The following is a 21228-nucleotide window of genomic DNA, read 5'->3' on the forward strand; positions in this document are numbered from 1 at the left end:
ATTGAACCCAGGGGCTTTGTACTGAGCTATATCCCAGTCCCCCTTATTTCTTGCTAAATTGCCCAGGCTGACATGGAACCTGTGATCTTCCTCCTTTAGCTTCCCAGAATGCTTGGATGACAAGTGTGCACAACCACATCTGGCTTTTTTTCTTGTTCTATGGTCCTGGGGAATCCAGCCTCATTGACTGGCATGTGCTAGGTGAGCACTGTAACACTAGCCCTATATGAAACTACCTTACAGGGATGTTGTCAGGGTTAAATAAGAGAATTTTTCTGCAGAAGTGTGTAAGTTGGCATTTGGCTTCTGCTAGATAGTGCGATCTTCCTGCTTTAGCTTCCCAAGTAAGCTGGGATTACACATATGTTTCACTGTGTCCAGCTCTATCTTTCCTTTGAGAAAACTGTGATACCTTAAAGAACAAATAAAACGCTTTACAATTTCTTGTCCCTTGTTGAATAAAAGAAAAGCCTCCAACAAGGAAAAGTTAAGAGCATTATTCTAGAAGCTTCCATGACTTCCTATTCCCAAGGACTTAATCTTCCATTTTCTTTGGGCAATCAAGAGACTTCTCCCATCTTTATCTTTTCCTTCAGAACAAAACCAAGCAAGCTCTAAGTCATTTGCTGTGTGGTGGTTTGTAACCTTTTTACCTCTATTGCATTTTATCTTTTTTTTTGTGACATTAAACTGGAAGGCTTGTTTCCTTGCTCAAGGGATTTCAGGAATCACCAAGCAATTTGAAAATAGATCTCCTTCCCTCCCTCCCTCCCTCCCTCCCTCCCTGCCTTCTTTCTTCTTTCTGTGGTGCTGGGGATTGAACTCCTAGTCAAGCATTCTACTACTGAGCTATATCCCCATCTCCAAGGATAGATTTTTAAATCCAGTTTATAAAATTTCATCTCAACACATCCTTCATTAATAAAGGTCTTTATATTTGGAAGGCCCTTGCCCTCTGTCTTCTTTGTAGCTTTCCCATATGTTTTAAAGAGGTATAAGGATGAAAAGCTTAGAGAAGAAAGGGAGCAAATAATGAGCATTTGTTGGAGTCAGGCCCTTAAACATGCTGGGCCACATTGGCTTTGTGGTGAACATCCTATTTGCTGTGAGGAGCAATTGGAGAAAGCTGTGGAGCCAGAGGAAGGGGAAGTCACCCTGGATCTTCTCCTCCTCATGGTCAGTAAAGCCTCCAGCAAGAGACTCTTGGAATCATAAAGAGTGTGGAAAAACTCTCAACACTTTTTACTTGAGCCCCCTATTGTGTGTGTGTGTGTGTGTGTGTATGTGTGTGTATATATATATATATATATATATATATACATATATACATATATATGTGTGTGTGTAAGTGCAATAGGAAGCTTAACTTGTAATAGGAAAATTATACATGAGAAATTCAGTCCTTTTTTTAATTAAATCTAATTTTATTTCACAGATAATTTTTTCCACTAAAGGTACTTTTCCTTTCTTTTTTTAAAGATCTTTATTTAGACTTGATTTTCAGAAAGCTTCTGTGACCTCAAAGGGAGGTTTGCCAGAAGACTTTCAGGTAAAATCCAGGGGTCTTATTCCTCCCCACACTGGGTCGTAGTTGGCTTACTGACTGACCTCCCAGAAATGGTCTGGTCTCTGCACTAGGTGTGACAACCAGCCATGCACAGGCAGTGATTGCGCATTGTAACTACTGCCTAGTAAGAGTGATTTGAGGGCACCATCTAAAACTGCTGTGCTAAATTGTTCTGATTACATGGTATTTCTTTGATTATAAAACACACGATTATTTGTGCACTACTAAAGAAAAAATTAGCTGTTAAACTGCCACAGTGCTTTGCCACTTAGAGTTTATTATACTTAAAGTTTTTTTCAAGCTACTACATGGTAGTAAAAATGAGAATAAATATTAGAGAATAAATATGAGAATCAATGCCTCATGGTATATGCTCGTTGTAGAAAAGTTGGAGAATACTACTAAGAATAAAGACAAAAACCCAAGATATTTTATGTCTTTTACTTTGTCCTTTCAGTATATCATGATTTTATTTTTGACCATCTTCTTTCCATATTTTTCTCGTTCATTAAAAAACTTCCTGGAAAATATGTACCCTTGTATGAATTACTCATTACTTTAACACAGTCATTCTAGGCTATCAGTACTGAAAGGAGATGAACTTTTCACAAGCTCTTGGTGCCCCTTTGCCAATTGTTGTCCACAAATGCTGTATTGGTTGTCATTTGGGTAACCAATGTGAGCGTGCTGCTTGCATAATTCTTACAAGTATGGGAAATATTGTGGATTTTGATAATCTTTGTCAATTTTGTAGGTTAAAACATATTGTTCAGTGTTTTAAATCAGCATTTGTTGAAGTTGGTAGGCTTATGTATTTAGTGCTTATTAATATGTCATGTTCAGTGACTAGATGTCTTTTTGTTCCTAGTTATATTTTTCTTTTGGCATTGAGAGAAGCTTGTCTGTTTTTTTTGGTTTTTCTAGGGTAGTCCCTGGTTGGTAGTCCTGGATTTATTTTATTTAAGGGGCAGGGTTTACTGTGTTGTCCAGGCTGGCTCAAGTCTTCCTGACTCAGTCTCTTGAATAGCTGGGACTATAGTCGTACACCACCATGACTCACATAGAGCTTTCTTAGAAAGTCATTCAGGGAGTTATCATTAAAGTCACTTGTAGTGAAACCACCTATATTTAGTGCGTAAAAGTGTCTTAATTCATTGTTAAAATTTCATACACTGAGGCTAATGGTCTTTTGGTATGGTTGACTGATACTCAAGAAATTTTTAGAGAAACCAAAATAAAAAGCATCTAAGATGAGTCATCAGGTAGCCACAGTACTCAGTAGCATTCTGTCTGTGTGCACAGCCAAGAAAGTGCCTCCTCCTGCCTAGATGAGCTGGAACCTTGACACCTGGCAAGTTCTCTGAACAGCAGGCAGAGTTAGTTCCAGCAATATCTCCTTAATAAAATGGAGTACTACTCAGCCATAAAAACCAAGAAATTAGAGACATTTATTGCTAAATGGATGCACACTGAGGCGATATTCTTAAAGTGAAATAAACAGGGCGCACGTGTAAATACTGAATAGTTTCTCTAGTGTGAGAAACTGAAAGTATAAATAAGGACTAAAAGATATAATAGATAATGTGAAATAGGAAGAAAAGGGGGGAAGGGGAAGTGGGAGGGGTAGGGGAAAGGAAAGAAGAGAATGGAATTAATATGAGAAAATGAGAAAATGGAAACAAAGTCTTTTTTTTGTTTTTTTTTTTTGGTACTGGGGATCGAACTCAGGACCTTGTGCTTGTGAGGCAGGCACAGTGCCACTGAGCTAAATCCCCAGCCCCTACAAAGTCTTTGTAAATAGGGAGGGATGGAGGGGTTGAAGGGAGGGCAGGGGAAGGGGGAAAAAAATAAGAACCAAGAGAGATTATATAAAAGTGCAAATTTCCAATGATGAATGTCAGTATATTGTATACCTAAAATGTACCAATAAAAAAAAAGAGCTCAGGATGTAGCTCAATGGTAGAGCATCCCTGAGTTCAATCCCCAGTATCACAAAAATAAAACAAAATAGAACTTGCTATTTTAAAAAAATAAAAATAAATAAAAGTACCATATTAGTGAATGCAGACTTTTATCCATGGCTGTATATCCTTGGATTATGATGTGTAGGGCTGCTTTTCCCCTAAAAGTGATCATGAAATTTAAAAAGTTTTAGAACAGGAGAGATCCTTAAATTAGAGTTCAGTATTTTTTTAGCTTTTTGAAGAAAGGCAAAGTGCAGCAACCATCGAAACTCAAGATAGTTAAAGCAACAGTGAGATGAAAGCATAGTTTTGGACTCCAAATTAGTTGTTTCTACTATGTCTCTGCCTGGCCTCCTTCATTTTTACCTCTTGTATTGAGTAGCAACTATAAAGGAAATCACAACTCTGTTAGATCTCTCTGGGACAGAAGAGAGTAGATTTCTTTTATATTTATAATTCGTACCATCAGGGGTGTTTATTTTGACTTTTTTTCTTCTGTTAGATTTTTTTTCCGAAAGGATTATTTCTGAAACGTTTGTATGGTTTTCATCTAGACTTAAGACTCACTGACTATGGGCTGGGGATTTAGCTCAGTGGTTCCACTGCCTGCCTGGCAAGTGCAAGGTCCTGAGTTCAATCCATGGTCCCCCCCCCGCCCCCCCGCAAAGACACTCACTGACTAATACCTCTATTTCTTTTTCTATATCTTTTTTGTTTACATTAAAAATTATTATATGTTTACAATATATAATGATTACATTAATTGTGATGAATTTGTACATGTACTCCTTTTCTGTATTTTAAAGCCAAGTTTTGCTTGGTATCCATGTGTCTGTTATAAACCCATCTTATTAGGAAATAATTTGTTTTTGTAAGCCATTCAAATTCTATAAGTGTAACAGTTAAATATACACAATTATAGCTGAGGATTTAGCTCAGTGGTTCCACCGCCTGCCTCGAAAGTGCAAGGTCCCGAGTTTGATCTTTGGTACCAAAACAAACAACACAATTATAAAAACAAAAGCTATATAATGATATTAAGGAAGAAGTAAAAAATATACACGGTCTCTTCCTCTTCCCCTTCCCTCTTCACTCACCCCAAAGCAATTAATGTTCACTTTTTGTTATATGGTCTTTCTAGGAACTTTGCAGGCGTATGTACACATATTTATATAAATATAGATCCTTAAACCTCACATGGACTTTAAAATGTGTTTCATTATGCAAATTACAATAGTGATTGAAAATATTTACAGATATTTTTTCGTATTAGCACATACAAATATATAAACTTTAAAAAAGTTGCTCAGTATAATATTGAGCAAGTATACCATGACTTATTTCACTAAGCCTCTGTTGATGGATACTTAAGTTGTATCTTGTTCTGTTTTTTGAGGGGGAGGTCATCAGTACAAGTAAATTCTAGAGTGAATCTCCTTATACATAACTGCCTATGTTTACATAAGAATAAATATAAGAAAAATTTGTAACACATTTGTTCATTTATAATTTTTCTAGACTTTGTCAAATTGCCCTTGGGAAAAATGGCATTAAAATTATAATTCTACTAACAATATATATGTGAAAATATTTGTTTTTTCAAATCCTTATAGATTGTAATCAAACTATTTCGTCTTTGCTGGATCATAGACAAAATGATCTCACTGTCTTAATTATAATTTTTTAGTGTGATAAACATTTGTGCATTTACTGACCGTTTAAAACTGTACTGCCTGGGTTTATATATTATGGCTTATACTTACTAGGCACATGAACTTAGACAAATTATTAAATCTCTCTGTTTCATGGCTCACTTATGAGTATTAAATGAGTTAATATTTATAAAGTTCTTAAAACCATGCTTGATACATGTATTTGTCTAATAAATAAAAATGTTTAAAAGGGCTAGGGCTATAGCTCAGTGGTAGAGTGCTTGCCTAGCATGCATAAGGCTCTGCCTTTAATCTCCAGCACCAAACAAATAAAAATTTAAGTTTCTTAGCTGAGGATGGTGGCACGTGCCTGTAATCCCAGAACTTGGGAGACAGAGGCAGAAGGATCACCATGAGTGCATAGTGACACCCTGTCTCAAAAAACAAACAAATTTAAGTTTCTTACCTTGTTCTGTTTACCTGTTTCTCTATTGGGTTCAATAACTGTTTTAATATTTTGATAAGTGGTTAGCCATTGATAGTTTACTAGCTGAAATTCTAAGAAAGGCAAGCATGTCTCTTATTTCATTTTTGTCAATCTTTTTTTTTTTCTGGTACCAGGGATCCAACTCTGGACCTTGCACTTACTTGTTAGGCAGGCACAGTGCCACTGAGCTACATCCCTGCCCTTCTTGTTTAGTTTTTAATTATAAAGCTTAAAAGGATTCATCTAAGTCATCTTTTATTTTTGATAGGATTAAATGAAGGACTTTGTATTAATTCTTTAAGTGTTAAAAACAGAGAGGTTACAAATCATTTTTTTCAGGGAGGTCAGCTCTCTTTCCCTGCTTTGTGAGTTTGTTGATAATCTGATTAAACCTCTTAAGAGCTACATCCTTAGCTCCAAGATTTAGAAGATTAGAGATTCTGGAAGATTTGTTACCCTCCATCCATTAAATTCTTACCATGGTTATTTGGCTCCCCAAACAGGAGCTCAAATCCCTCCTGATGTATGGAAGTAGCTTCTTAAAGATGAATAAGAACTCCTAATTTAGCTTCAGAAAACTTAGATAGGAGTCTCAGTTTAAATATTTTTCTGAATCTTAATTTTCTTGTCTGAAAAACAAAGGTGATAATATGTTTCTTACAGCAATTATGAGAGTCAAATGAAATAAATTTTGTGTTGTAAAATTTCAGTGGTAGGCTGAAGATGTGGATATGTTTTTGAAAATCACATGATATCCTTGATCTTATGGAAATGCTCATTAGACAAGGAAATAAAGTATTCTTATACAAATATTTAAATTTATGTCAGGAGTTTTTGATACTGAAATGTGTGACAGGGATGAGATACCTTTTTGTTACTCAGATATTAAAGAAACCAGGAAGTGAACTACCGTTAATCGGGAAGTAACTCTTCTAGAGATAGTATGACAGTATTTAGGGAAAATTGCTCTTTATTGAGTGCTTACCATGTATCAGACAGTGGCTAAAGCCTATAAACAGTTACCTCACATATCAATAGCTTATTAATAGAGATTGAAGAACTCCCTTAAGAGTATTTGTTTATTAGATGCCAGAAGCATGGTTAGAACCTGGTTTCTGTCTCCAAAGCCTGAGATCTTGGCAGGAGAGCAGCTAGACTGCTTGGGTACAGTTCCTAGTTTAAGCTACCTAATCTCACTCTGTTTCCATTGTTTGCATCTGTAAAAGGGAGATAACACTACAGTCAGCCCTCTGTATCTTCCACTTATGCAGATTCAACCTATACAGATTGAAAATATTCTATATGAACTGTATTGAGCATGTATGGGGTGATGAAAATACTGTTTATGGTGTGTGTTTTAATAAAAAAAGATGTTTTTACAGTAAAGGCACGTTACCATTAATCCTCCTCAAAATATTCCCCCTCACTTCAAACACACTTATCCCATTATTCTTGTCACTTCTAAAGCAGTTCTGAAAGTCCTCTTTCATGGGTGTCTTTATGAGGTTTAATCAAAAATACAGTGAGTGCTGCTGACAAGTACCATTCAATGGAAAGACAGCTTGTAAAAATAAAAGCGTTATGGTGTGTTTTCATCCATCTTATTCCCTGGATCTGGCATTGCTTGATTAATGGCTTTTCTGCAAGATCAAAATGACCATGAAAGGTAAACACTTTGGATCAATTTAGGACATCAAGGCAACCATGACAATGCAACTAAAGACAAAAGAGAAGACTTAGAAAATTTCTTCAGAAAGTGACAAGAATGATGACTTCAGTGTGTTTGAAGGAGAGGGAGTATCTTGAGGGGGATTAATGGCAATATGCCTTTTATTGTAATAAATTTTTAAAAATTTAAATATTGACTGTATTTTTTATCATTCCTCATACAGAAGTGTTACTATTCCCTAAACAACATAGTATTACAATTTATATAGCGTTTACCTTGTATTAGATATTATAATGGGATCAGTACTTCCTCTGGGTTGCTGATTCTTGAGAAGATTAAGTGAGTTAAAGTGCTTAGAACAGTGCCTGGACCATAGTAAGCATTTAAAAAGTATTTGCTCATATTGTAATTTATGATAATTTCTGTACCCTTCTGGCTCTTTGCTTTTAACCCTCTTGACACGCTCCTTTAGAGTAGCAAATGGTTGTATCTTGAGTATTTTTGTTTTCTCAGCTCACTTGTCTATGTGGCAGACATAAGCCTACCCATTCCACCTAGTACGGATGGAGGAAGGAGTGTTGGTAGTAGGCATGTCCTTAGCAGAGTTCTGCAGGGACAGTTGCTGTAAACAATTGATGGGAGAGTATGTATTGGAGAGGAGATGGAAGAGAACAGGGATATGAGGCCTGAGTGCATGGATCTGAAGCCAGAAGCCTCTGTGTCTGCAAAGAAGACGTGTGTGCATTCAGAGGTGTTGCACGCATATGGTTCAGTGTTCACCTTGCCCTACGAGAGTTGGTTCCTGTATAATTGTGTCCTGCATTGGTTCTTAAACCTGGCTGGTTCACCTAGATGTTAGTGACTCATTCCACCAGGCCTACTGTCAATCACTCACCATGGGTGGCACCCTAGTACATCTGTACTGTGTGTATAGGTGTGTGTGTAGGGGTGATTTTTGAATGGCTAAATTTTGGAGCTGCCAGTATACCATTGTTTCTTTTGTCACTGTAGGAACAAATTCCAGCCAGTCATGCAAATGTATGTGTATGTGACTTTGAAAATTTGGGAGAAGCAGATTCCCTATTATCTAGTAAACACTGCTCTTGGAAGTCCTATAAAGATGAACTTGAAACACAAACAAGCAGATAAATGAAAGGATTTCATTACAGAAATAACAAGGAATAGGATTTGATCAAAGTAATTTGTCAGTATAATTTAGTTTGGTGTTTATGATTATTCCTTATCAACATTTGCTTACTCACATACTTACACTTGCAAGTTCAATACACAAGAAGTAATTGCTAGTGAATATAATTTTAATGTTTAATTTACATGATGTTAGAGGGCTCTTTTCCCAGAGATGCTCAAGGAATGAATGAAATGAATAACTTGCATTCCATTTTGTATTTGAGAAATCATGATTAGAGTGGAATGTTGATATGGTTAGCTTCAGTGAGACAATATTGACATTGTTGCTAAGATATTTTACCAGACATGTCATTGAGGCTGCTGCTTTGAAAACTGTGCAGTGATTTTTTTGTGTGTGTGATGATGGTAGAGAAGGCATATGGCAAATAAAATACAGAAGGCACATACAAAAAAAATACAGAAAATGCAGTCATCTCATTCTTTCTGTTACCCCCAGTATAAGTCTGAAGAGGACCTTGTTAAATAGCCACATGTGCATAGTTAATTTAGTCTGGTTTTTATCTAGTTGGTTGTGTTGCATTTTTAAATGTATTTCTGTGGGGAAGAAACTTTACATGCTGCCTAGAAACTTTGAGCCATTTTTTCCAAAATGTTTATAGATCCTGTTTTCCTTAGAAGGAGTTGAAATAAGAGAAATGGTAGCAGTTTCCTTTTATTCTCTTCCTTTTTTTTTTGTAAGGAGGCCTGCTGGCAGACAGCTTTGTTGATGGGACTGCCAGAGTTTGGATTAGAGTGGTTACTGAGGGGGTGGTGTACTGGTTATGGTATTGTTCTAAAAGTCTTTTTCCCTCCACTTATTTTTCCACCCCCAAAATGTCACCATGTCCAATATGACAGAATGTTCCTGATGATTATCATTCAGAGAAACATGACTTGCTAAATTATCTGTGGGTAACAGAATTTCTTAAGCACCAAATAGTGGTGTATGCTCAGTGTGCACTGGGTTAGGGGATCTTCTGTCTACAACAGTAGGCCTCTATGATATAGGGGTTAAGAGTTGTGATGCTGTAGTCAGACGCCTGAGGTTCACATCTGAATCTACCACCCAGACAATTTACTTAGCCTCCCTGTTCCTTAATTCCCTCATCTGTTAACAAAGAGGCAGTGACAACATCTACTTCAAAAGGAATAAGATGAATAAATAAAGTATATAAAGTGGTTAATAAGGTGTATGGGACACAGAATAAGGGCTTTAAGAACTGTTTAGTCCTCATTTTAAGAGTGGGTACACTCAATGGGCATACATTTATAGTTAAAACTTGGGTACCTACTTTCTGTGAAGTTCCAGGATAGATGAGTTCTGGCGGTAATTGTGGCTTGGGGCAGGCATGTAATGGCTATGGAGAATGACTTAAGGCAGCAGGCTGTTTGCATTACTGAATGCTGTAAAAGACTTGCCATCACTGGCTTAAGGAATTAGATACCAATGGGCAGTAGCAGTTCCAGGCTATGTTGCTTGGTTCTAGGGATATCATTGATATATATGTGAGATGTGCTCACTGTGGTCCTGTTATCATTTCTCATGTCACCCCCAAGAACGTTCTGTAGAAAGAATGGAGTTCTCTGTATTATTATAAATGAAGAGGGTATATTTGGGTTGTTTTCAAGGAAATTTAATGTTAGTAAAAGCACTGCTTGGTTGAGATTGGAGGTTAAAAGTAGGGAAGTTGGAGTAAAAACCACCAGGACAGTGCATTCTGTTTTAAGTGCCCTGTAGGGCTGTAGCAGATCCAGAACTCCATCATGAGAAAAATCAATAGAGAAGACTCTTGGCCATATGTAATACCTGGCTATGGGCACTTTGTGCCTGATGGACAAGGGCATGTCTAGGGCAGGTGGGCTGAATGAAAACAGTGGGCAGAGTTGGAGGTGTGTGGATAAAGGAAAAGGGAGCCTTTCTTTTTGGGGAAGGGTAATGACAACAGGAACCTCAGGAACTTTACAGGTACCTGGTGGGGTGGTTTACTGGGCAACCTCTAGAAGGACAGGAAGATGGATACAGATTTATGCTTCAAGTAAATGTGTACTAGAAAATAGAATATCTTTTATCTTCTAAAGCATTCTTGTTACAAAAAGTGCCAGAATATATGTCAAACTGTTAAACTGAAAACAGAACAGGAAGGGGAAAAAAATCCATAATCCAGCCCCCTTAAGGCAGCCACTGTCAACGTTTTATTGACCTTCCTTCTAAGCTTTTGGTTGTGTATATTATTTTCTCATTATCGTCATATTGCACATAAAAGATCACTGGCTTGGATGTTTATTTAACATGGTTTAAAAAATGTTGATCATATGGTAAACTGATTTTTCTTTTGTAATTTGTTCCTTGGAGTGAAAATGGTCATTGTAGTATTCTGTCCTCTCTCTAATTGTTTAAAGGGGTGGGTGGGGGCAAAGAGTTTTCCCTGCCCAGCATCCCAATCATGTGAAAATGTGAGCTGTTCTTAGCAAGTTCTGGCAGGGCAGCATTAGCTGTTAGTTTAAGAAGTCACTCAGATAAGGTAAGAGGATTTTTCTGTGCTATGGGGTGAAAGATATGGTTTAAAACCTATAATTCCTGAATGAAAACGAAATGTGGAGGGAAAGTTGAATCAAGTGTTAGAAGGCTTGAGTTACAGAGTTTACTTTTTACAGAAATTAACCATTGTATCTCCACTGTTGGCTAGTTAATTTTGATTCTTCTTTTCTTTAGGAGGATAAATGTACTGTGCATTTTCTGAGCCTTTGAGAGTCTCAGAGTGTTTTTTGGTATGGCACGTAATGGACAACTTGGTACAGTTTTATAAGACTTGGTTGTGCCATTCCTTCACTCATGTTTTGTAAATGTTGCTTTTTGGCCTTACTTGGCATTGGAGAGGAGAGGTGTAATGAGTTGAATTGTGCTTCCCCATCAAACTTACATTAAGGTCCTAATCTTTGATGTAGTGCCTGTGAAAATGGCTCTATTTGGAAATAGGGTCTTTGCAGGTATAGTCATGTTAATATTTGTTAAATAGTTGTTTGCAGATGTAATTGAGTTAAAATAATTCAAAAGTCTTGCAGGGTTAATATTGGGAGCACCATTCTACATAATTTTTGGGAAAATCATTTCACAATTAAATTGTAATTAGGCCTAGACTTCTTGCCTACGGGCTGGCTATGACATGTCAAACCATAACTCCATTTTTGCCTCTGGTCACAGCTGAGGCCTTAATGGTCCCATGATCCTGTGACACTCAAGGGCAAGATTACATCAGTTGAAGACATCCTGGTTCCTTGAGAACAGAGTAGTAAGAGAAAGGTTTCACCTGGAGAGGGACAAATTCCTTATCAGCTTAACTCATCCCATCTACTGTTGTAAGAATGTCTTTGCTCATCCTACCCTCCTAATCAACATAAGCTGCTTATCAACCTAAAATCCTCACCAGCATCAGATCCTTGTCAATTTAGGATTACTGCCACTCTCTGAGAGATCAGATACTTCCTCCGATTATAAGATCCTCATCCTCCTAGGATTACCACTGTCCTCTGAGTCATCTGTAACTCCCTATGAGCCCAATGAATAGTGGCACACTCAGGGTACCTTACATCTTTGCAGTTCAGAGGAGCGCTGATCAGGCCCAGCACCCATCTTCTTCTCTAAGTCTTGTTTCCTGTCTTTATTAATTCACCCTGTGCTGTCATACCTCACAGGAGACCAGGACCCACTGCAGGGGTTCTGGTAACATCCCCTTTCCCTGTTCCCTACAGGTTAGGTGGGCCCTAACCCCTAGGCCAGGTGTCCTTAGAAGAGAGCCAACAGGATGGGGATGCCATCTGATCATCTAGGCCAGTGGTGATGAACTTATGCATGTGCTACAGCAAGCTGTTTGTGTCACTGAAAGATCTGAAAAGTTCACTATCACTGATGGAGGCAGAGGTTGGAGTGATGAGTCAACAAGTGAGGGTCAAGATCGCTGGCCACATCAGAAGCCAAGAGAAGGGCACGGACTGGATTCTCCCCAGAGCCTCCAGAGAGAGCATATCCCTGTTTCATATCTTTATTTTAAGCTGATAGCCTCCAGAAATGTGAGAAAATAAGTTCTGGTTGTTTGAGCCCACCCAGTTTGTAGTACTTTGCAGAGCAGCTCTAGAAAACTACATAATGCAAGAGCTCTGGGGAAAGTTGGATTTTGGTTCCTTTCAGTGTCCCTGTGGCTTTGTATCCTGTTAAACATTTAAAAATACTTACTTGGATTTTTGTCATAATCTTTTCTTAAACTTTCAATTCAAAGTTTTACCAGAGGGCTGGGGATTTAGCTCAGTGGCACTGTGCCTGGCTTGCAAGTGCAAGGTCCTGAGTTCCGTCCCCAGTACCAAAAAATAAAATAAAATAAAGTTTTACCAGAGAGTGTAGGTGCAGGTCTTCCTTCAGGGAGTTAGTCTAGACCATGTGAGTCCTTTGTGCCTGGATTTCTCAGTTCCAAGAGTTTTTGTTTTGCTGTGTTTTAATTACTTTATCTTGCCCATATTTCTTCTCAGAAACACCTTTGGTTTTCCGTATCTATAATCTTTTGTCACATCTTAAGATATGTGGCCCTTCTCTTGGGAACACTTTCCCAAGTTTATTTGCTTTATTATTGACTGGATTTTCTATAGTGTTAACTGCTCTTAGTCTATACCATGGATTAAGTAATCCAAAAGGAAACTACAGGAAAAAGTATGGAGGGCAGGCCATCTTGTATTTCACCAAGTGTGCTGAGTGGTCCCTGAATTTTGTTCTGTTTTTTGTCTCTGGGTCTTCAAGATGCCCTCCTTCCTTTTGCTAATAAGATATACATTTTCCCTGTTCTTCCATCACTGATGGTTTTGAGGGAGATTTATAATCCAAAGAGAATCTCATCATCCCCCATCAGCCATGATTAAGTGTCTGGATCTGGAGCTGTGGACTGGAGTCACGGCTTCTGGGTGAGGGATTCAGTGTTTTCCCAGCCTGGCCAGTGGCTTCTGCTGTTTCACAGACTCGGTGTGGTTAGGCCACCAGTTGTTTGTTTCAAGAACAAAGGATGCTCCTTTGTCTTCCTTAAAATTACTAGGATTTTTTTTCTGGCAGTCTCTTATTTTTTGGTAGTTTTTGTGCTTGTAAATTTTATCTTTTACTTTGTACTTATAAATATTTCACCAGGGTATTTGGAGGGGTTTTCTAGGGCTGCTTGCCATATTCAGTTTAAAACACAAACAAGAATTCGTGCTTTAGCCACCCATGCCCTACTTTGCTATCCCCCGAGTGGCTGTTCTCCTTTTTCCCTTGACTTCTCTATTCCCTTATCTTCTGCTTTATTATTTTCCATTACAGACTCTACTTTCTTTCTTAGCCCATACCCCACTCCAATCCCATGTCTGTCCTTCCCTGATGTTTCCCTGTTCTCCCCACGTGAGCATGCATCTGCATGTGTACTCTGCCACAGACAGCACAGGATGACCAGGACCTGGAGGGGAGACAGTGCAGGGAGCTAAGGGAAGAACCTGCCTATCAGTGATGAAGCACGAGTGCCACCAGCTCTGACCTTCAGAGCGGGGCACTCTGCTCTTCTCCCATGTCCTGTGCCCGCCACAGTCAACTACACAAGCTTACCTCTGAGTAGTAAACACACACGTGTCTTCTAGCAATACTTTGTGGAATGGAGCTTCATTTCGCCAAGTTAGGCCTTAGGTGGCTCATTTAGCCTAAAGATCTTCATATCTATACATGGTTCAATACTGAGGAGTATAAATATAAACACTTACAGAAAACAAATCTGTAGAAAATGTCAGCCACATCCAAGTGTCAGCCTCCCTCAGTTGGTCAGTTCCCATTCTCAGCAGTAGCCACTACTGCTGGTTCCATGTGTCCTTTGTGAAGAAATGTATATGATTACATATATATAAATACACAGTGTGTGTACACATGTATGCACACATATATACATACACACTCCAGGAATGTACATTTTGAATAATGGGATAATGAATAATGAGTAATTTTAATCATCAATTTCCTGAAATTTCTTTTCCTGTCTTTGTCTTGTGATAGCAATACAAACATTTCAGATCTTTTGACCGTCTTCTTGATTGGTTCTCAGTCCCAACTGCACAAGAGAATCACTAGGTGAGCTCTGAAAATCATCACCTCAGCTGTAACTCACCTGTAAGGGAGTTTCCTGGACAGGGCTTGAGCTTCCTCTGGTATGAAGGGACTGGGATCTGCTTCTGTGATGAGGTGCAGGGATGCTAGGCCTGACAGAGACACAGAACCCAAGTTGTGGTCCATGAGACCTGGGAACCTGGGTAACATCTGTATTTTGCTGACAAAATATAGAGTGCTAAATTCCACACCTGTGTAAGGTGAATCTTACAGGCTGCTTTCACCCACAGCTGACTCCCTATTTTATTCTGCATCTGAGCCAGGCAAAGTGATTAGACTTGTCACTCTCCATGGTGGCAGTAACCCTGGAAACATCTGTGCTGTGCCACAGAAGCAGAAAGTCCAAGCACTGCAAGAGTTAATGAACATACTGTACCCCTTGAAAGTGGAAGAAACTGTTTAAGGTGCTTGGTGACTAAACACCTATATCTCAGATCCACTTCACTTGTATGGGAGTAGCATAAGGTGTGACTGAAAGAAAATTAATGATCCCTGGGCCTGGGTGCTTCCCCAGTAGAGCATTCCAGGAGCTAATTAACCAGCCGGCATGGAATAGGAAAATAGACGAGAGAACAGGTTTCTTTTCACAGTGGCGCGTTACTGTGTATAGACCTATATATACTATTTTTGTTTTTTCCTATTAAGTATACATAGTGATGTAATGTTGAAAGCATAACTCAACAGCCTTCGTGAAGGAGAGCAGTGCTAAGAAAATGGACTCTAGTCTGACATTTGGATTCAAATTCAGCTCTGACATTTTCTGGTTTCCTTAGGCATGACATTTGATCTGTTTTGCCCCTTGGTCTCCTCATCTGAGAACAGGGATAGTAAGAGCACCTACTATGTGGGGGTAGTTGGGAAGATTAAATGAGGCAATATATAGAGTGGACCAGATACCCTGTCCTAGCAGATCTGAAAAAGGATTTATTTCAAAATACACTTTGGTGGGATTTGGGGGTGGGGGTTTTCTGAGGTCATATATTTTTAAAGCCCAGAAACTTTTGCATGGTGACATGTCTTAATGGAAAAACTTGGACAACTAGTTAGAGAGGAAATGCCAATCTGTTTACTCTTCTGTTTCAGGGTAAAGCAATCTTTGTACATTTGGTACTGTAACAGAGAGTATGAGGACTGTATTTACTGGTCTCTCTTTAGAACCCACTTGACGAAAGGATACACTATCCCTCCCCTGGGGGACCACTGCTTTCTTGCCTCTTAGTGGCATTATTTGAGAATTATTCATGACTATATGAATATAGTTTTGAAGATTGTTTACTTGGATGCATTTCTCTTAACTTTCTTTTTAAACAGGCATAAATGATCAGTAGCTCTGCCTAGATACTAGGAAATCCCTTAAGACACAGAATGCTTTCATAAAGTGCTTTCATTTATAGAGAGAGCCTTCTGCAGGGGAGGAAATCTTTTCCAATTTTTTAGGTTTCTGTAAATAAATGAATTCCATGATTATGAAGCCTTATGATGGAAAATATTAAGAAACATTAGTACATGCAGAGGCGAGGACCGCATAAAAGAGCTGTAGTACATTTAATGCCCTAGTTAAATGTACTGCACAAGTCCCCTTTTCTAGAGCTGGATAAACAGAACATCTTTTTCTTTCTATTCTAAGTTTCTATCCCCCACCTTCCCAAGCCTCTTCAATGGCACAATAAATGGCAATCTTACTTCCTGCTTCTGCAGACCTATTTACCTGAATGTCTGAGCTTACCCTTGCCTTTCTCAGGTCTACACTTTCTGAAATAGACTTTTACTTTCAGGTTTCTCCCTTCATTGTCCTCATTTTTAAAAGCCTTCTCTAATCCTGCACTCCATGTACTTTAATCTGTAATGTTGGACTTCACCATTCTGCATGACCACCTTTAAACATTCATCTCTCAGATTCATGTTTTCTTCTGTTGTGAATTTAAATCCTTTTTCATTGTATGTAATACTGAAAGAAAAAGGTTAAAGTAAGGTTCTTTTATCAAAACTATTTCTGCCAATCTAAAATGCCTTATTGGATGGCTTTATTCTCTTCGGTTCCATTATCTTTGCAAACTGTGACTTTGATTCTTACACTTCTTTTGTGTATATATTTTAATTTTTATTTATTACATACATGAAGGATCTTATAAAAATCTACTTGTCCCTGTCTTCTTTCTGATCTTTTCTTTTTGTAATTCAGGATATCAGTGAGTTAAGAAAAGTAGTTGTGTATATAGGGGTGTGTGTGTGTGTATACATGGATATGTATATTTGTTTGAATAAATGAATAATACTGTATGTAACTTGTAAAGCCTAAAATATTTACTACCGGGACTTTTATAGCAAAAATGTGTTTAGCCCTTGTACATTTAATGCATTTAGAATGTGTCTCATTTGGGGATCTCCGTTTTCCCCACAGTTCTCAAATGGATGGAATATTAATATGCTAGAGCCCATGCTAGCTGGTTGGGGGGAGTTTCTGGCCCCTGTCCCTTCGGGTTAATAATCAGGCCCCAGCTTCTTATCTGAGACACTGTGGCATTGGATGCTTTCTCAGATGAAAGCACGTTGGGGTAGATCTAGCCATCTATGGTGTGTAAATGCTCCATGGGAAAACACCTGCCTATAAGCAGGAGGAGGCCTGGTGAATCACTGGCTATTGATAGCATGGTTTTCATATCCTGGTGAGGATTCATCGTCCTGCTAACCTGGGCATTTCTGCTGCAGCAACAGGAAGAGTGATTGAAGTGTGCTTCCTATCACTTAATTGAGGTGAGGAATAAAATAGATCGCAGTTAAAAGAAAACATCTATTCAAGGCTGAAAGAAATGCGCCAACCATGCTGGTTGTTGCAGTGAAACATCTTTAATTTTCTTAAACCTCTTTAAGCATCTGCTGAGGAATGTTAATCAACCGGAGAATTTCTGGTGTCATGTTGCCTAGAACCAGTATAGCATTGTTACTGTGGATGCCCCTAAGAGATTTTCACTTTCTGCCTCTGGCGTCAAGGGATGCTCTGGGCTTTTCTTGACCTTAACTTCTTGCCCTGCCGCAGTTAAAGTTAAAGCTGCAGGCTCCAGTGTGCTGTTTCCAGCTTCTGAGCTGCTGGATCGCCCACTTTGTACTTTGTGCCTCCTCTTCATCCATAAAACTCTCCCTGCTTTGTGCCTGTCTAATAAAAGGAAGCTGGAAATTTAGTTGTTTCTGGAAAACCAAACAGAACAGTGTGTTTGGGACAGATATTAATAGTAGATGGCACAATCAAGTTGAAATAGGAACCCCTTCCCCCAAATCCCATCTCTAAGTCTCATTTTTTATTGTAGCCTGCATAAAATTAAAGTACCAGAGACCAGCTGAAGGCTGAAGGTTCTCATGGCTACAGAATGATAATGAAAATATTTGCTTCTTGATATAAACAAAGTTTATGGGCAGAATTTGCGATTAGAGAATGTTTTAAATCTTTACCCTTCCAACCCTAATTTCTCTTGTACTGTGTTGGAGAAGTCTAAATATCTGAGAAAAGAAACCCTTTGTCAGTAATGAGCTTTATGTTTTAAATTTCTGGTGGTGTTATATGTACTTCTCCCTTCTTTTGTGTTTTTATCCAAATTAAGGGACTTGATGTTTGAGTTTTTATTTACATATAGGTCAGAAATTCTTCTGAGTATAGGTAGGGAGACACTGCCTAGTGGCCCGTCACGCCATCCTGCAGTCATTTGACAACCCAGGTCTGTGACTTAGATAATAGGACAGCAATAGGACAGTTCTCTTCAAACACATGGAAAACCAGTGCCACCTCTTGAAGCTCCCCCCACATCCTGATGTGTAACTCCTAGTGCGCTTTGCCTCAGCTCTCCAAGTTCTTGTCTGTCCTCTAGCGTTGATCTTGACTGTTTTTGCATGTATAGCACCTGCTTGCATTTCTTTTCTTTCTTTCTTTTTTGAGACAGAGTCTTGCTAGACTGGCCTCATGTATCTGGGATTACAGGCGGGTGCCACCATGACCGCTTCTGTTTGTGTTCTTTGCGTGACAGCCGGGTCATGGTGGGGACTGGTCATGAGAACAAGGTATTGGACCAGAGAAAACAGCTGTCCTTCTCTTCTCAGGTGTCTTTTCTGAACAGTGGGCACCCAGCACCCATGGGAATTGGCAGTATGGTGTAGCCCTAGATTTTCTGGGGATCTGTTTCATTGCCAGTCAAAGGAGGCAGTCAGGAAGCTTCATGCATTGGTAGTATCAGGAAAACCTCAGGCTGGCGCCTGTGGTCCTGGGAGTTGGTGACAGTGGTTGGTGTCTTATAGAGTGGGTGAAGGCTAGAGGTCCAGGGAGGGGGCCCTTCTTATTTACATAAACTATATTAACTCTGCCTGCTTCCCTCCCTTGGGGATTAAACTCTGTCTTGGGCATTTGCCATGAGTATCCCTGTTTCTGTAATCCAGTGAAAGTTTTCTAGTAATTCTGGCTGTTTATTATAATTCAAAGGCCAGTCATTTGGGCAATTGCTGATAAATCTCTTAGTTTCCCAAGTCTGTCAAAACTCCTTAAACCATGTTTGGCCCAGGTAAAACTGAAATTACTTTTCTGACTTTGCCAGCTTGCTTATTGCAGACCTTAAGGCTTTTCTGTTCACAGCTCTGCTGGTTTGGAGTTGCTTTTGAAAGTGAGGCATGAGCATGTCCCCCCAGTCTGTGGTGGTGGTGACTCTCCTTCTCCGCAACTCCTAACACAAAAAACAATTTGGAACTTGATAGGATTGAGTCACATTCCTTTGTGAGCCATGTGCACAAAGATGAAAAAAATGAGTTCCTGCCGCCTAGACAGCTTTTGTTTCTCTTTTTTTCAAAGCTGGTTCTTGAGTTTTTGGAGTGAGGAAAGCCTGACAAGAATCATTTAGATGATGATTGTCGGAGACTGGTTTTGCTTGTAGAAAATGCATATCTTTCCAATTCTACTGTCTATAATTTAGAGCTTAAAGATGCTTTGTAATCTGCCAGGTAATGATTTACCTCTCCCTACACTTCCTCAGTTGCTTCTTGGTACATACTAAGTGAGGAAATTGATTAGGGGAAGGAGCTATAGGAGGAAAGCATATTGTCTGAGTACTCAAGTATGAACAGTGTTGGAGGGGCTGGCTGGTCCCAGCCAAGATACTACAAGATTTCTACACTGTAGTTGCATCTTTTCTATTTTTGGAGAATCTGCCTACTCTAGAATATTTAATTTCATAAATGACCCCAAGGTCATTTAGAGCTTAAGTACACAGGGAATCTGCCCAGTAAGTGAGCCATGGTTCCAGTCCAGTGATGGTTTGGGGCTGGTTGAGGGTTAAGAGGATCCTGTTTTATAGTACATGTGGAATAGAGGGCATGAGAGAACACAGAGGGACAGGGCTGGGGAGGAGCTTGCCCAGACCCTCCCTTGTTGGACAGGAGCTGTAGGAGGTCTGGCAGTTCTGGAGCAGCTCTTGGCTTAGAGTCTGTTCCACTGGTATCCATAAAAGGCCAATATCCCTCCTCCTCCCAAAGAACTGAAAGCTTCTTGTGGATCATTTGTACTTAATTTTGGTCTAATCTCAGATCCATGAGTTTCTAGACCCATTGGTATGAATGAAACCAGATCAGTTGGATGGTGCAGAAATGGGTCAGGGGCAGAATTCATCGATGCTTGAATAGTATATCTTGAATTTTTCTCACACAGAATAACAACAACAAAAACTTAAGATCAAGGGGGAAAAATCATATAAAAGAAATTCAATATATTTAATATGTGGGAATTTCCTAAGAATATTGTTCTTAGGAAATAAGTTCACATCAATTTGTAATGGATAGTATATCTAAGGTATTATCTTTCTGTTCCAGGAAGTGACTTTGGTCTGGAGAGTTCTTCAGTCCTGCCCCCTGGTCACGCTGGTGACTCTCTTGTGAGCAGTCTTCCTGTAGCAGAAGATACCTATGGGGTGAGCTTGGCCAAAGGTGTCTCGATGTCTCTGCCTTCATCACCCTTGCTGCCTCGACAATCTAACTTGGTGCAGTCAAGATCAAAGAAAAAATCCCCAGGTAAACAAGCAATATAGTGGCATCCAAATGAGCTGTCTTGGTTAGATAAGTAATGGATGTGTTGAAATTCAGCAAAATGAATGCCTGTAAGAAATCTTCGAGGAGGATGTTTTTTCTTTGTTAAGACAGAATCTGTTTTTGAGACAGAGTCTTACTGTACAGTCCAGGCTGGCTTGGCCTTGCTGTATAACCCGGGCTGGCCTTGAACGTGTGATTTTCTTGTCTCAGCCTCCTGATGCTGGGATTACAGATGTGAACCAGCATGCCAAGCAGAAATTTCTTTTAAAAGTGTGATTTTTAAATAGACTTGTCTCTGTAGTTTAAATTTTATATATTGTTTGGATTGCTTAGGCTCCACTTTTATAGATTCAAAATCTTGTTATTCATACTTGTAATTCACACTTGCTATTCCTACCATTAGTTTTGTTGGTTTCTTGTTGATGAATTAAGAAGCACTGTGAACTAAGTTCTCATGAGGTATGTTTAAGCGTTATGGATG

General features: G+C 39.0%; 1 protein-coding gene across 12 annotated transcripts in view; it reads left to right on the plus strand.

Annotated features, from left to right (window-relative positions):
* The window catches only part of Tanc1 (tetratricopeptide repeat, ankyrin repeat and coiled-coil containing 1), a 250878-nt gene that overhangs the window by 110665 nt on the left and 118985 nt on the right, over nucleotides 1–21228 (plus strand). For 9 of the 12 annotated variants that reach the window (XM_004835897.3, XM_021265939.2, XM_087199193.1 and 6 more), the window contains one exon: nucleotides 20532–20729. The exons of the other annotated variants lie outside the window; for them this stretch is intronic. In XM_004835897.3, coding sequence (XP_004835954.3) covers nucleotides 20532–20729 — 198 coding nt within the window. The remainder of the gene's footprint in view (nucleotides 1–20531; nucleotides 20730–21228) is intronic. 12 annotated transcript variants of the gene reach the window in all.

Source organism: Heterocephalus glaber, unplaced genomic scaffold (genome assembly GCF_053883595.1).
Source record: "Heterocephalus glaber isolate CG9 unplaced genomic scaffold, H.glaber_assembly_v1.0 deba00000347, whole genome shotgun sequence".
NCBI lineage: Eukaryota > Metazoa > Chordata > Mammalia > Rodentia > Bathyergidae > Heterocephalus > Heterocephalus glaber.